This window comes from Anastrepha ludens, chromosome 2 (genome assembly GCF_028408465.1).
Source record: "Anastrepha ludens isolate Willacy chromosome 2, idAnaLude1.1, whole genome shotgun sequence".
Classification (NCBI taxonomy): domain Eukaryota; kingdom Metazoa; phylum Arthropoda; class Insecta; order Diptera; family Tephritidae; genus Anastrepha; species Anastrepha ludens.
Window position 1 is genome coordinate 61,088,854 of NC_071498.1, and position 17,460 is coordinate 61,106,313.

At 34.7% G+C, this 17,460-nt stretch overlaps 1 protein-coding gene across 2 annotated transcripts in view; it reads right to left on the reverse strand.

Annotated features, from left to right (window-relative positions):
• The window catches only part of LOC128871598 (regulator of G-protein signaling loco), a 91,919-nt gene that overhangs the window by 64,257 nt on the left and 10,202 nt on the right, over positions 1-17,460 (reverse strand). The window contains exon 1 of one of the 2 annotated variants that reach the window (XM_054113469.1): positions 10,341-10,783. The exons of the other annotated variant lie outside the window; for it this stretch is intronic. Within the exon in view, the coding sequence (XP_053969444.1) occupies positions 10,341-10,394 (54 nt within the window). The 5' untranslated portion in view covers positions 10,395-10,783. Of the gene's footprint in view, positions 1-10,340; positions 10,784-17,460 lie in introns of those variants that run through there. 2 annotated transcript variants of the gene reach the window in all.

A 17,460-nucleotide genomic window follows, 5' to 3' on the forward strand; every position in this document is an offset into this window, starting at 1 on the left:
CGGATTCCACTACATTTTTCGCTAAATTTGTTTGTGCCCAAAACAAAGTATGCATCTAAAGGCCTCTTTAATAAAAAAAATCCGAATTGGATGCCTTTAGATTTCTTCCCTTTTACTTTTCTTTTTTTATTTATCACTTGGTGCTGAACTTCAAAATATTATTCTCCGAATCAACAGGTAAAGCCATTTTCAAGGCCCCCAACAAAATGGATCTAAAACGTTTGGCTGACTTGAGCCATTGAGGCGAACCAGATCGGTAAAAACACCGCTGAACTTTCACGTCAAGTCAAACAAAGGCATGCCACATTGATTGAAAGTATTCAGCAGTAAAATGAGTACTAAATTTAATAGGGATTAGAATTTGAAAATATCACCAGTTAAGCGACCCATGCTGACTTTCGTCGCTTTATTCTTGCTAGCAACGAAGGCTCAATGGGGTTAAGTGAGTGATGAGTAGAAAAACGCAGCTCCAAGTAATATCCGTAACCCTTTTGCATCATTCACTGGACTAATCCACCATAAATTATTTTTTTGTTAAAGTTTGAGGAAAATAAATAATTTTGGTAGTCCAGTAATATTCTTTTTCATTAGAACAAACAGTAAAGTCTTGCCGATGCAAAGCTTTAAGGACGTAAGGTATTTTGAGTACATTGTGCATTTAGAGCGGTGATGCAAAAGAGTTAAGAATGTAAGTCACTTTTTTCTGTTAAAAAGCCAGTATTGCCATATCAAAAATTAATAGTTTTAATAATTTGTAATATTTTTTTTCGGGATTTTTCCTTTTACGAGTATTCAATTTATTTGAAAATTCAAACAAACTCGACTTGCTTCGAAGAAATTGATGCGAGCTTTAGAGTTATAATAAGACTTTCTAGGTGATCGGGTGCTGCTCTTTTTTGTGAGACTGTATTGACTACTATTTTCACCCTGATTTATAGTGATAAACGCAAGTTTTAGCTCCAGTAACAACCTGGCTCATAATTAATTTGTGTAGTACAGAACACCACAAAAAAAGCTATAAACAAAATCCGAGCAAAACAAAAAAAAAAAAAATTAGAAAAATTCAAGCAAACAAAAAAACAGAAACAGAAATAAAAGAATCCGAAAAAAATGAGAGCAATTTTATGTCTTTTGTGGCTCAAACCACCCACTATCGTCGGTTTGAGAAACGCCCGAACATAAATTTGTTTAAATTATTAAATTAAATTAGTATTTAGAATTTATTTTTTTAATTTTTAGCTCGTTCGTTTCCATTCAAAATTTAACATCACTTGACTCTAAAACAAATGATTCGCTTAGTTATCAATTAAATGAACTTACAAATTCATTTTTGCAAACAAACTAACTTTTCTTGTTTGTTTTTTCACAGTGAAAATAATTATAAATTATTTGTTAACCACCAGGCACTTTGGTTTTTTGAAACTTAAATAGTTAATTAGTATTTTTAATTTTATTTTATTTTTGGTTTTGAAAATTCAATTCAGCGTTTCACTTTGTGCAAATTATTCACAAACTATTCACTTTTTACAAAAACAAAGCAATGCGTTGTATTCTGTTCGGAATACTTAAACAATTTCACATTAATATTGCTTGCGCTCGATTAGCTTTCTTTCGCGCCGTTGTCGTACGCATACAATAGAATTACCACCGGACACGGCTATGTAAGTACTACCACGTTTGGGCCACGTTCAAAGACTGATTCAGAGTTGCGGCTTACACGAATTTGTCGAATGTTTACAACCGCCAGCGCAAGCCAACTAATCATCCACCAAAAAGCAGCCGCTAAATGCCGAGCAACAGTCAATTGTACTAAGCAAATGTCAGCAACCAGTCCACAACAGCGTAAAAAGCGAAAAAAAGTCATCAGTAAAATTGAAATTGAAACTCGCATTAAGTTGTATCGCCGGATTGTAAATTTAATTGTGTGCGTGTGTGTGTGAGTGTATGCAAACTGATTGTATAGCCTGAAACACAGTAATGCTGGTGGTTAGCGTTTTGTTACTGCTGTTTTATACTTGCGACGCACAGTGGTTAAAGGAGATATTTTTCGTAAAATATTTATGGTATATAACGGGTGTTTTTAGCTGCAAGAGAACTATCGATTCGATAACCATGGTTTGACAGCTGAGAATGGCAAACTCTGTTGACTTTTTCTGTTCATTAAGATTTGGCAAGTCATCATGAATCGTTTAATAATAATCATAATAATGTCAAATATTTTTTTTTATTTTATTTCTAAAAAAAATAATAAAAAAAATTTGTTAAGTTATGAATTGGTCTCCAAAAAAATTTTTTTTTATTAATTAAAAAATATTTACATTGTTTGTTTATGTAATTTTTTTTTTATTTAGATTTTAAATTTCTTATAATCTATTTTAGATTTATTAAAATTTGAATAAAAAAAAATTCTTACATTATTTTTTTAGATTTTAATAAAAAAAATAAAAAATAAATAATTTCTTTTTTGGGGGCTAATTCATATTTTTTTTAATCAATCGAAAAAATCGAAAATTAAAAATAAAAAAAAAATATTTTACCTTTGCCTTCAAGATAGTCGTAAATAACCAACTTCACTTTAACATCCTCTGTAATTTTTTCCTGGAAGACCTTTTTGCAGTTTTAAAGTTAAAACGGACTTCTAAAAAGCAAATATAAAAATTTTGCCATTAGTTCCAGGTAGACGTCAAAGAAATTTTGACATTTGATACCTGGCTGTCTCAAAGAAGAAGATGACAAGATGACAAACCTGAGCTGACTAGTGCTTGCTCAAAACAAAGAAATTTAAAAAACTAGAAGATACTTGTAATAAGCGTAGCACAATTCTTAAGAACTGCGTATTCTATAAGAAAATTTTAATTTTTATTTTGAGCACTTCTTCAAATTATTCGACGTTTTTTATATGGAGTTTTCGAGTTCTTGCAAAATATAGGGATGGTGCTTAAATGATTCGAAGCTGCATTGAGCTGCAAAAGAAGAAGAATCAAGCCTGGAGTCCATTTTCCTCTTCCTTTTCACTTAATGACTTCTTTGAGTTTATCTTAAAATGGAACGCCATTTGCCATTTTAAAAGAACGCATCAAATCGAAGTAATGTGTGTTTATTTCACTGTCACCTGATATGTTTTTTCAATATTGGATAAATTCAACGACATTTGAAAGCAGAAGACTTGTACAAGGTGGCACAAAATTAATCACCCTATCGGAAGATTTATAATTTTTGCAAATGGCGTCGTACGTCAATCATATTTGACACATATGAACTAGATACAAATACAGAATAGTATACAAACAGACAAGGGGCTCCAAGGTGTAAAGGTCAAAATAAAGATTTCCATCACCCAAAATCATTTTGTGTTTTATTTAGAAAAAAAGTTATTCAAAAACAAAATTGGGTGATTAATTTTGCGTCTCATGGTACTTAACACAAGAAATGAAAAAAATAACGAAATCACTATGCTACATAACCTCAAATATATGTAGGCCAAAATATGATTTCTGGTAAAATATGTTTGCCCAATTTTGTCGACCAGCTTCGTTCTAATAATTATTTATCTTAAGAATACATCTTAAATGAAATTAATTAAAAAAATTAAATAAAATATTAAATTTGTCTACGCAAGATCAAGATATACAGATATAAAAGCAAAAAATGATAAAATTAATATTTTGTTAAAAGCCATGTATTGATAGATACCAGTAAAAAAAAAAACAATTCTGCTTTCAGTAAATTTTCATTAATTTTTATCAACGATTGCCCACAGTGAAACGATACTGGCATTTTTGTTGATACACCTATACGAGTACTGTGCCGTGGTGTTGGTGACGGTGATGGTGGTTACTCATAGCAGGCATACCTTCATACGAGTATATCAGATGGTTACTAAAAACGAAATAAGCAGGAAAATAATAATACAAAAACAAAAATTCCGTCAGTTGCATTGCGTTAATAACTTTACGAAATGCCATTAATTAATGCAAAGTAAATGTAGATTTGTTGCAATTTGAAATAATTTACTTGTTGAAATAAAATTTGAAAATGATAGGAATTCGAGTTACTTTAAAGTTATTATTTTTTGTATAAAATAAGCGTTTGAACAAATTTAGGCAACTTCTGCAGAGATTAATAATTAAATTTATGTGCAGAAGTAATCAAATTTATTTTGAAAGCTTAAATTAATAGGTCGAAAAATTAAACGACCTTCAGCCAACAAAATTCATACAGGATAGGAACGATTAAGTGGCTAGATGATAAGAGTATTACAGAAAATACCTCAAACCCTATTATGTTTGTACACAAATTTAGAAACTCATTCGTTATCGAGTACCGTAATATCGAATCGGGATTTCAGTTCCACTTGCACTCATTTCAAAATTGAGCGGCCAAAATATGAGATCTTGGTTAGATTAGGTTAGGTTGAAGTGGCTGCTGATAGACTACATCAACATACCTAAGCCAAAGATTAACATGGTTCAAGTCCCCTTCCTATTCGAACCAGTCAACGTAATTGCCGTATCCTTAACTCATGTTTGCTCAGATCACTTAAGAAACTGGGAACCCACGAATTCCTGCCTCCTTTTCCAGAATTATCCTTAAGTTTCAGCCCCTTCTTTGCTCTCGACGGTACAACAGAAATCATTGTGGTGAACCACGAAGCACAGAATGCAGAGGTTTGGCCAACATCAGACCGTTAACCGGCTCTGAGCGATTTTGAAGGAATCAGCTGATTTGCTGATGTTATCTGTGGCTTATAACGGCGGTTTATTAAAAAAAAAAAAAAACTGCGATTGTGTTGCCGATATACGAAAAAAATCAGGTCAACCTCCGCCCATGTTACTTCGTTCCTGTCGGAGCAACAACTAATTAGATGAGTGTGTGAATACGTGTGAAATGAGCGGGCAGAATTCGGCTGCCGAAACTTCGGTGACGTGTCAGCCGAATTTACTCTTACAATTTTGCTTCGGATTGCCAAACCAGGTAATCTATCGTTCTTAGTGATGAGCGCTGAAAAGGTTCACATGTCACCTGATAAAGACGTGGCCAACTAACAACCTCCTGGCTGTGCATGGTTAAGTTTGGCGAAGTCTGAGGAGCTCCTGCCAGTCGCATCTTCCATTCAAACACATGAGTTCGCGTTTATTGCGGTGCCAAAATGTTTTCTTCTTTAACCTGAATTGTTGAGAGTTGGTTGACTTTCTGAAAGTATATTGCCATTTGTGACAGTTTTTTTGAATGCCATCATTGGGTTTAAATACACTGCGGAATAATTTCTATATGCCTGGGTGTTCCCTCTACTCTATTCTCCGCCGTGGAGCCATATGTTTGAAATACGGAAGAAGCACCTCAATGTCAATGATCGCCTGGTTTTTTCGGTAACTCTGGCCATATCGCAACTTTACTACTAAAAAAACTTAAAACAGTCAATTCTGAAAGTGGGCGAAAACTATTAAAGATAATCCTCGCATTGAATTAGGTCGCTCGATAAAGCTGCGGTCGTGATATTCCAAAAAATCGTATTTCTGCTCTGGCTATGCCTTATTTAACCAATTTTTTTTCTTTTTTGTTTTTGGGAAATATCTTACTCTGAAAATCGAGGAAATTTCATGTAGCGTCACACGAAATCAGACAATAAGCTCCAATATTCATTGTGTGAAAATATGAGACTAAAATTAAATTTGGATTGACAGCTGAGAATGGCAATCCGTGTTGACATTTCTGTTCAGTAAGGTTTGGCTAGTCATCATGAATCGTTAAAGCCAGAGCAACGCTTCCAAATTGTGAAAATTTACTTAAAAAAAAAAAAATTCTCTTTGCGAAGTTCATAGCGCGAAGTGTTGAAGAAGACACCGCTAATTGGGCTCATTTAAATTTATAATTCAGATTTATCGGAAAGAATAGTCAAAAATTGGACTGATCGAATGGACTATGTAACTCGTAGCCGCGGCGGACGTATGCCGGATATCATGTTAAAAAATAAATGTAATGAAATTCTCTACCAGATTATAATAAAAAAATCATTCCAACAATATTTCTATTTGAATTATTATTTTAAATTCTCAAGCTCTTAAAACACACTATTTATGCAAATTTAGAAAACACCGCTATAGCACTGTATTCGGTAAAAATAAATAAATAATTGGCTCCTACACGTGTTTGACCGAGTTCTTCCTCCTATTTGTGGCGTGTTGTTACTCCTCCTTGATATTGTTTTACAAATGGCAGGACTTACTGTATTAAGCCGACTCCGAAAGACTTGGTTTTTATGGAGAGCTTTTTCATGGTAGAAATACACTCGGAGGTTTGCCATTTGCCATTGTCTGTCGACAATTAGGAACAAATTTTTCTTTATTTTGCTGTTTCAGGCACGGAGATTCGAACCTTCGTATATTCACTAAGCTATATACCGCATTCAGTAAGATATTCTTATTTGGGGCTGCCAACGTATTGTTCTTAAATATTTTTCAAGGCCTATGCATTTATTGTTGTTGATGCTTTCCATTTCAATTCAACCGGGCTATTCGGGTCATGTTCTTCGATTTCGATGTAACTTAAATATGTTGCTCTCTGGTCGAAATAATGAGACACGTATTTTTTTGTTCGCCCGAAAAAATTTTTTTTCAAGAGTTATCGGCAATTTTGTTTTTCGCCTCAAACTCGATTTTTTTTAATTATATAAGAAAAAATTTTTTTTAAATGCCCATAACTTAGTCAAAAATTAACCGATTTTAATAATTCTGAGTTCAAAATGATCGTAATTACTTACACAAGCGACTTCATGTAGAAACAATTGCAAAAAAGTAGTTGAAAATTTTTTATTTAGCAAAAAAGAAAAAAAATGTAAATTTTTTCAAAATTCAATATTTCAAAAAGTGTATTTTTTTTTTTTTTATAACGTTTTCCAAATCAAAAAAACATCTCATACTTTAATTGAGCTGCATGCCTAGTAGCTAAAATGAGTTGTTTTTGAGTAATGAATTTTTGAGTAAACACCCTGTTTCGCACTTTTTGTTTTTTGCAAAATAAAAAATTTTCAACTACTTTTTTGCAACTATTTCTAAATGAAGTCGCTCGTGTAAGTAATTACGATTATTTTGAACCCAGAATCATTCAAATCGGCTTATTTTTGACTAAGTTATGAGCAATTAAAAAAAATTTTCTTATATAGATTCTTTCCATTTCAATTGAAAAGGGCTATTCGGGACATGTTCTTCGATTTCGATGTAACTCAAATATGTTGCTCTCTGGTCAAAATAATGAGACACGTATTTTTTTGTTCGCCCGAAAAAAATTTTTTTCAAGAGTTATCGGCAATTTTGTTTTTCGCCTCAAACTCGATTTTTTTTAATTATATAAGAAAAAATTTTTTTTAAATGCCCATAACTTAGTCAAAAATTAACCGATTTTAATAATTTTGGGTTCAAAATGATCGTCATTACTTACACGAGTGATTTCATGTAGAAATGGTTGCAAAAAAGTAGTTGAAAATTTTTTATTTTGCAAAAAACAAAAAGTGCGAAACAGGGTGTTTACTCAAAAATTCATTACTCAAAAACAACTCATTTTAGCTACTAGGCATGCAGCTCAATTAAAGTTTGAGATGTTTTTTTGATTTGGAAAAAGTTATAAAAAAAAAAAAAATACACTTTTTGAAATATTGAATTTTGAAAAAATTTAAATTTTTTTTCTTTTTTGCTAAATAAAAAATTTGCAACTACTTTTTTGCAATTGTTTCTACATGAAGTCGCTTGTGTAAGTAATTACGATCATTTTGAACCCAGAATTATTTAAATCGGTTCATTTTTGACTAAGTTATGGGCATTTAAAAAAAATTGTTTCTTATATAATTAAAAAAAATCGAGTTTGAGGCGAAAAACAAAATTGCCGATAACTCTTGAAAAAAATTTTTTTCGGGCGAACAAAAAAATACGTGTCTCATTATTTTGACCAGAGAGCAACATATTTAAGTTACATCGAAATCGAAGAACATGACCCGAATAGCCCGGTTGAATTGAAATGGAAAGCATCTGTTGTTATCAATGCACCTCCATTTCATCAAGACTCTAAAAATACTTTATTTTATCGAATCAATGAATTTTTTTCTAGAAATTTTCCATCTGTTAGAAAGCCCGTATAAAAATTAAGCGAAGATTTTTAATAAAAAAAAAGATAAAAAAAATTAAAGGCCTTTAAATCGCTTTGCATTACTGCTACGTCCACCTGCTACACAGAATGCGCCATTTCAGGGTAACAGGTTGCAACCGGCGCTCGTACGCTCTAAAACACAAAATACCCTAATAATCCAGCCGATTGTGTGTGCAGTGACCGTGGCGCATGCTAGACGCTGCCGCGCCAAAGCCAGTGTGACAGGTGGAAGTGCACTAAGCACAGTGCATGGCGCATACATATATATGTATGTACATACATACATACATGCAAGGGCGTATAGGAATGTCGGCGCTGTGGCAACAGGATCTAACCACCACCGCGAAATACCTTCACATATGCATGCATGTAGATGTATGTTATTAATTATAATTTTTTTTATTATGTCCGTGAATGTTTAAAAACAGGAGAACATTTTTGTTAGTTCTGGCATGGACATTTCGTGCGGCAAAAATACGTTACAATTTGGCCACGGTATGTGCACTTTTGCCCTTAATGCTGGCATCAGAATTTTATGAAGCACACAGTTTTAGTTAAAGAGTTCATGGGAAATAATCAAAAATTTAAAGTTCATAATTGCAATTGACTCCACTTGTCGCATTTGACTTTAATAATGTGTTTTATTCTACACTTGGCTGGTGTACACATATACATATTATATATTCATGTACATAGAAACATACCTGCGTACCATACGTATCAAATGCATGCAAAAGGTTGTGCGTTCTGGTGGTCAAGTTAATTTTTCACCGTTAAAAAATTTACATTAGCTTTGTGGTTTACTGTTGTACGTTAAAATGGTATACTCCATCATGCAGACACATGCACATACATATATATTATATGATTTATGTACATATGTCTTTATGCGCTGAGAATTTTTTAACGGCCAACGCGCATAGGTAGGTAGGTAGGTAGGGTGGCTGTCGCATTGAGAAATTTAGACCTGTCGTAGATCCATTGTGGACCTTATCCCTACAGATTTTATAAACAAGCAAAGCTTCGTTAGTTTTAGATGCGCTAAATCTGCTACATCTGTTAAAAATGCAGTACCAAGAGTGCGAAACCTCCTTCGGGATGAACCTTCACACTCACATAGGAGGTGTCTAATTGCTTCCTCTTCTTTTGTGTTAAGGACCTCGCATCATTTGATATGGTGTTTTTTGGGTGTCACCTGTGAGTACTGGAATCCGTGTCGCCAGCGACATACCTTTCTTTAGAAGACTGACAACTTTTTGAATGAACCTCGTATGGCAAAAATTTGTTTTTTTATTTTCTAACGGATCAAAAAATAACATACTGAAAACAAAAATAAAATTTCTTGTTTCGTTTCCGTTTTACACGCTTTTAAAGAAACACCCAAAAAAACAACATTTCAAATGAGGCGAGGGCCTTAAGACAGCTTCTACAAAAATCGTAGTATAGGAGTATTATCCTTCTGGCGTGGTTACTTATTAAACAATGACCATCATATTTCTTGTAACTTCGCTATTAAATCTCAACAGGCTTTTTGTCAATTAGTCTAGTAGTCCATTCAGTCAATCCATTTTTGTGAGTTTCTGCATTTATCTTATCGATTTATTGAATTGCCTCTGGATGGTGGGCGTAACATAAGCAATTACAGTGGATTTCTTGGATGAAGTTAGCAGAATTGCTGTACTGTAGTCAAACTCAGCCCCCTGGTGGCCAATTTCTATATCAAAATTTCGGCTATTCGGTACTTTCTAAATTCTTTTAAGCGAAAAGCGACCAATGTATGAAATATCTAATTAAAAACTGAACTTCTAACGGATGTTATTTTAGCTGTCAAAGAAAAAAAAAATAAAAATACCCAAACGCTTTTTTTTCACATCCCATAACTGGGGACGCTTTCTCAGTTCATCTATTAACTTTTCTGCGGTCATTAACTGAGAATTAAACCAATACTAAATAAAAATTCAATATAAATGCAAAAGATTCGCAAAGAGTTCCTTGAAAATTAAATTGAGCCAGCCAAAGCAGCCATTTGAATGAGGTTCTATAAAAAATGTAATAGGTCTCTATACTTTAGTCTTCTGTAATGGTAAAATCATATGGCGAAACTAGTAATCATCACTTGTAAATTTCAATATGTCTATTTGCGCACAAAATTATAATTTTTGCATTTCAGATTATATGCGACACTAAAGATTTTCACTTACCGGCTCATTCTCCTCCGAATATAAACCACAAACGAGCTCCAACATACTGTTCATTGTCCGTTCAGGTGAGTGAGGGTGTCATCTGAAGAATTTCGCACAAAACAGATATTGTATCCATTCGTAGATGAATTATGCACTCCCACGCACAACTGTACACGCGCGCACGTAGTAGGTGGGTTGATGTAGAGTAATTTATATGTATGTACTCGTATGTGGGATGTTTTGTTTACAAATATACTTAGACAGTCGATAAACTCATTACCGCTGGCGGCATCATAAAGTATTCACAGCAACAAAAAATGGTGATAAGGAGAACTGTGTGGAGGGGTGAGGGTGGGAAGTGAGTTTGTGCGTGAGACGCCCTTCAAATGTAAACAAACACATCACAAATAACACCAAGGCAGCGCAAGGAAGCCCGTTGTAAGGCGGCACTTTCTTTTATTGCGAAATTGTTGAAAAAAAATAATAATTATAATAAAAAAAAGTAAAACAAAATAATAAAAATGCGAAACGAATGTGTTTACATTTTTAATTAGTAATGTAAATACTCGTTTTTACGAGTATTTGCGCTGATTTTTATTTATGTTAAGTTTAAACTGTCGCAAATGTAGCAGACACTAGAGGGTTGAGTGAGCAAGTAATGTGAGTGTTGTTGCTTTTCATTGAAGATTTGCATTTATTTTTGATTTTGTTTTTTGTATTGTACGGTTTTAGCAAATATTTATTTTACAGCGCTTTTTCATTTAATTTAACGTTTTGATCATTTTTTTAATGCAATTTTTCCATTTTTATTTTTGCTACGGCTTTGGCCCTTATTTAGATAACATAGCTCAGTTTAATTTACGAATTTGGTAATTTTTTGAATGAAATACATATAATTTTATAATTTTTATTAATTTCGAAAGCCAAAAAAAAAAAAAAAAAAAATGAATAAAACTATTACGAGCGCACACATTTTAAAGGTTACTCTCTTAATTTTACTTTATTTCAAATTTTCTCTTTTAAATTCTTTCATATTGGACTTAGATTTTTTAGATGGAATATTTTATAGAACATAAATTAATTTGATTTCATAATTAATTCATTTCATATTTAACACATGGGCTGAAAAGTCACAGGCCAAACATATAGATGACACTAGTTTTATTGCATTTACCTCCTTTTCAGGTAGTACTAATCATAAAAATACAGCTGTTAAAATTTCATCACGTTCTATTCATTAGTTCGTGTGTTATTATGCTAACCCACGGATGCATTGGGTGTGCTCCTGAACATACCACCGCTTCCAATTCTAATTGAAAGGGAAGCTTGCTCGAGTGCCTTAAGATTAAAAGGTATATCTGAACTGAAAAGTGGGAATATGAAAGGACATTTAAAGATCTTGGAAGACTTCCTACATAGTCCCATTCTTCATAGGGATGATATACTATCACCCAAACCAATACTCTTCAGGAACTTCCAAGTTATAATTAATGAACGAACAGACTGGAGAACTAACGTTATCACTTTCAAACCTGGCTCCCAGCTATGGTTTACTGATGGGTCCAAATTGGAAAATGGTAGAACAGGGGCAGGAATCAATGGGCCCAAATTCAAAAAATCGATTCCGATGGGATCCTACCCAACAATATTCCAGGCAGAAATACATGCCATTGAAATATGTGTGAGAGAATGCCTTAGAAGGAAAATGAGAGGTACTCACATCTACATACTTTCAGATAGCCAAGCGGCTCTAAAAGCTCTCCTATCAACAACTATCACCTCTAAATTGGTAAATGATTGCCTAAACCTTCTAAACACGTTAGGAAACCTCAACATAGTAACACTATGCTGGATTCCGGGACATGAAGGACATGAGGGAAATGAAATGGCTGATGACCTTGCAACACAAGGAGCAAATATGCAACTTACTGGCCCTGAGCCTTTCTGTGGACTGACAAAAGGCCACATTAATGAATGCCTTAGGAAATGGGAAGAAAGAAAACTTGCCGCACACTGGCTAAACTGTGCCGGTCAGCGTCAAGCCAAACTATTCCTAAGTCACAACAAAGGAATATCTGACAAACTTCTCTCACTAAACAGAGTAGATCTGCGTCTTTTAACAGGATACCTTACAGGTCACTGCAGCCTGAGGTACCGTCTAAATAATATTGGTCTATCCGAGACCAATGTCTGCCGCTTTTGCGAAACGGACATAGAAAGCTCAGAACATGTGTTTTGTGAATGTCCTGCGTTGGGCAGACAAAGACTTCACCACCTTGGTGGTATCGTAGTATCTCCATGCAATCTTTGGAACAACAAACCAAAAACTGTGCTAAAATTTTTAAAAAGCCTAAAACTCTAGGGTTACAAAATAGGCCTTTCACAATAGATCAGCTCTGGTCGCAGTGCGTAATGGCCTTCTAATAATAATAATAATATTATGCTAAGAGTGACGCTACTTTTCTTATTTTCAAAACAATGGATCAAAAAGAATTTCGTGTTTTAATTTTATACGGCTTTTTAATGGGCGAAAAAACACCGTTCAAGCGAAGCAATGGCTTGAAAAGTGCTATGGGGACTCCGCTCTATCAGAGACAGCAATATAACGATGGTTTGCTGACTTTAAACGTGGTCGTAGAGACACCGATGATGCACAACGCAGTGTACCAGTCGAGTCCAAATGAGGCGGTAATACCAGAAAACATAAAAAACCCATCGTACATCGTAAAGATATCAAAAGAACGTGTCGGCTTTATATTGCATGAGGATTTGATTATGAGAATGCTCTGTTCAAAGTGGGTGCCGCGTTTGCTCACTGTTGACCAAAAACAAGAACATGTTGATGATGCTGAACAATGGCAAAACTACATGAATTGAACTTCGAATGGTTCCCACCACCACCACTCCCCACATTCCCCAGATTTGGCTCCTAACGACTACTGGCTGTTCGCAGACCTAAAAAAAAATAGTCGCCGGTAAGAAATTTCGCTCGAATGAAGAGGTTACCGCTGAAACGGAGGTCTATCTATTTCGAGGCAAAAGATAAATCGTTCTACAAAAGTGGTATTGAAATGTTAGAGCGGGGCTGGAATGATTGCGTTGATCTTGATGGAAATTACGTTGTCGAATGAAACAAATTTTGAACAAAAAAAAGGGGTTTCTTTGTTAGGACCGGGATTTTCCAGCCCATGTGTTACTTTTTGCCTTAATTGTTGAAAATTTGTCTACCTCACTGGATTTTTCTTCATTTAAAATTTTTTGCTTTGATTTCATGTAAAGTTATTTTCAATGAAATTTGCTATTTTAAATATTAAGTACATTTTTCACTTGTGCAAATTTTTTTTACCCATGATGCCCAATTTGTGTTATATTATTTTGATACTATTTTTATTCTAATATACTTTCGAATTTTCGCCACTATTTTAAACACTTTCTAATTTTTTTACTTTTTATTGCATTTTTTGTTTTTTGTTTTTTTGTCGTAACTGAAAATATTATTTTTTGCACTTTTGCTCCAAAATGTTCCTAATATTTAGATTTAATCCTTGCCTTTTTTGTTAATTTATTTTTATCTGAGTGTAATTAAAACACAAAAAAAACTTTTTTCTGATGCTTGTTTGCATATACTCGAACTCGAACTCGTACATATTTTAATTTTATATTTTTCGACAGTATTTTTTAAATTTTCTTATTTGTGGTTTTTTACTGTACCATAACTAAAAATTTTATTTACAGTACTTTTGCTCATAATTTTACTTTCTACCTTTTGTGGTAATATTTTATTTATTATGCCTATTTAGTGTTGTTTTTGTTTTTTTGATTATTCTGTTCGTTTCAACTTTTTGTTGGTAATATTTTTGTTTAATTTTTATTAAATTTATTTTTTTTCGTTATTTGACATCCTGAGCAGAATCGCGTGTCATGATTTTGCAAAACCTCGTAACTGGCATTCGTGCCTAAAATGAGATTTGCATGTCGAAAGCTTCTGGCTCAAGAAAAGCTCAAACCGTATCCTTTCATTATTAAAAAATATTTTCTAAAAGTAGTCTGAAATGGGTCGAATCCGGGCACTACCGAACGATACACCAACAGACAGTTTTATGCACTCCTCTAAAATTTGGTAACCTCACACACACGGATTTGCACTTTAAACGAAGATATAAATATATATTAAAAATTATAAATGATAATAATAATACTTCTTATATTTTATTGACAATAAACATTTGTAAATTGAAAATAAATCGCCATAAATTTTGCATTGAGGAAGTAATTGGCGGCGTGGCAGTATGCTGCATCGGAAGTTTTCTCAAATAAACACACAAACAAAATAAATTAAAAAAATGCGCGTGGACGGCGGCACATTAGGCACTAATTAGAACACAGCTGGGACTGCCAGCCAAGCACAGCGCACTGGCGATGGTAGTTTGGTTATTGTTTTATTTTATTTTAATAAAAAAAAAATAATAATAAATTTTTCTTTAGCTTTTAGTTTTTACTTTTTTATAGCAACGCAACTGCATGCGCGTAAAATAAAAGTCTGAGCTGCCAGCACAACCACAAGTCGTCAGAAACTGAAACGTAAAAGTTTTTGATTGACAAAAGAAAATCTCATACACGATCAGAATAGCAATGCGAGCACGAGTTACAATAACAACATAAATTTATGAGATACTATATCGAAAAATGTGTCCGCACACACACACAAACGCACACCTAAATAGTGGCGACGATAAAGAGCGCGGCAAGGAGCAACAAATTGACAAAAGGTCACTTGAGCAATTCCAGTAAAATAACAAAAATATTGTCGTTGCAGTATCTAAGTCACTTCACTTGGGCTGTCGACTGACTAACTGAGCATCTGGGGACAGACACTCGCGCTGGCCGAGTGCGATTGTTTGTGTAAATTTATTAATTGGTTGAAATTTAATTAAAGCAATTAAAGTACTGAATTGCATTGTGTAGAATAGAGGTTGTAAAACAATTATAACAACACAACACGACGACACAAAAATCCCTTGCGCACACAAAAATTAAAAAAAAAAAACAAAGGGAGCGACAACAGGAAAAATCACATTAAAAACAAAATCAACACAAAACATCAAAACATCGATGACGTCAGCGCTATTGGTCAGCATGAATTTGCACTATTTTTCCGTACTCATATTCGCATTCGCATTCGCAATTTTCTTTTCTTCTTCCTTCTCTTGATAAAAAAGCGCAACAAATTGCTGTCATGTGCATCTTTCATGCATAGGAATGTAGACCAAAAGTGAACTAGTTGCATATTACCCCAAATGGTACGAATAAAAAAAAAAATGATCGCAGGTCATTTCAACACTGGCTCTTTCTCGCTAGAAGTAAATATTTACTCCGGCGAAGCGGCCATTAGGGCCCTGGGCTCTATTACGGTGCATTCGAAACTGGCCAGGGAATGCCTGGTTTCACTTCGCATCCGAATTCTTTGACATAGGCTCATTTGGGTACCTGGTCATAGCGACATTGCGAGAAACTGCGATGCGATGATCTGGTCAGACAAGGAACCTGTGAGATAGTTTATCCGCGAAAGGAGAGGATTGTGATCCCCTTCATAACCCGCGCTCTACTCCTGGAACGATGGGCTTCGTGTCAATTCGGCGAGAGCTGGGCAAGTACACAGACGTGTAAGGTCGCGAAATCCTTCTGGCCACGTGTGGATCGGAGGCGGTCGAGGGATCTTCTAAGGATGACAAAATGTCAGCTCCCAAACTTCGTGGGTGTCCTCACAGGTCGCTAACAGCGAGGTATACATGCCGTGAGACTTGGAATTACTTCGAGTTCTTTTTGCGTCAGCTGTATGGAGAATGAGGTGGATTCATCTCGGCACCTTCTCCTTAGCTGCTTGCTCTCGCGGGACTAAGATTTGGGCATCTTTGATCTTATTTCTTTCCTAAGACTGTTGATTATGAGAATTTTTCGCTTACAAAGTTTAATTTTACCAGCATTTGAAGGCAAACGCTCATCCGAATCGTTATTGCTTCTTAATTTAAGCTCGAACTCGACGTTCAATTCGGCAGATAAATCATCTTTTTTGACAGACAATTTTTTTAATATCTTACAAATCAGAAATCCTTCAATGTTGGCTATGGAAAAGCCAATGTAAACATAGATAGTGAAATTTTGGCGCAGATTTTGGGGTGGTGGTAATATTTGCCCATTTTTCCCGAAAAAGCTACTAAGCGCCATCTTGTGAAGCAGTGAGCGCTGTAAATTTGTGATAACCACGTACTTTTTGACATAGATGATCTTTGTTTTTTGCAGGATGTCACATCATGCCGTAAAACCCCTCGAATGATTACATTTTCGCACACTAAGGCCGTCTTTATAATCTTAATTGGTTGGTCTGTGCTGCAAGTTGACTACGCTGGACTTGTATGCGATGTAATGCGATCAAATGAACAAACAGACAAATTAGTCGACATTTGATTGGGGTACATTAACATCTTAAGAAGGAGAAACTAAGAATGCTCACTCCCACTCTTTCTGGTCATTGCAGACTACGCAGTCATCTGTACAGGCTCGGGATATAGTCTAACGACTCCTGCAGATTCTGCGATTATCTCCGAAGACATCATCACTTGTGCTTCTCAAATGTTATGCTATACCACCTGATACGGCCAGAAAAGTACCGTCTTAGGTTTATTGAAAGAACTGGGTCTGCATGAGGTATTATGGCGAGTAGAGAATCATAATGTGGAAGTACTACTGTATCTATCTATCAAGCGCATGAATCAGATCTTATGCCATAAATAACGGTAATGCTTCGTCTCTCTAATAGAGTCATAACATCTACATTAGGGTAGTAACATTAAAGGTAGATGTAAGATGGATGAGTTAGCTAGATTGGGCTCCTCGCTTCAAATTAGTCAGGACAAGCTCGACATAGGCGGCCGCCGTAGCCGAATGGGTTGGTGCGAGACTACCATTCAGAATTCACGAAGAGAACGTAGGTTCGAATCTCGGTGAAACACCAAATTAAGAAAAACATTTTTCAATGGCAAACCTCCGAGGGTATTTCTGCCATGAAAAAGCTCCTCATAAAAATATCTGCCGTTCGGAGTGGGCTTGAAACTGTAGGTTCCTTCATTTGTTGAACAAC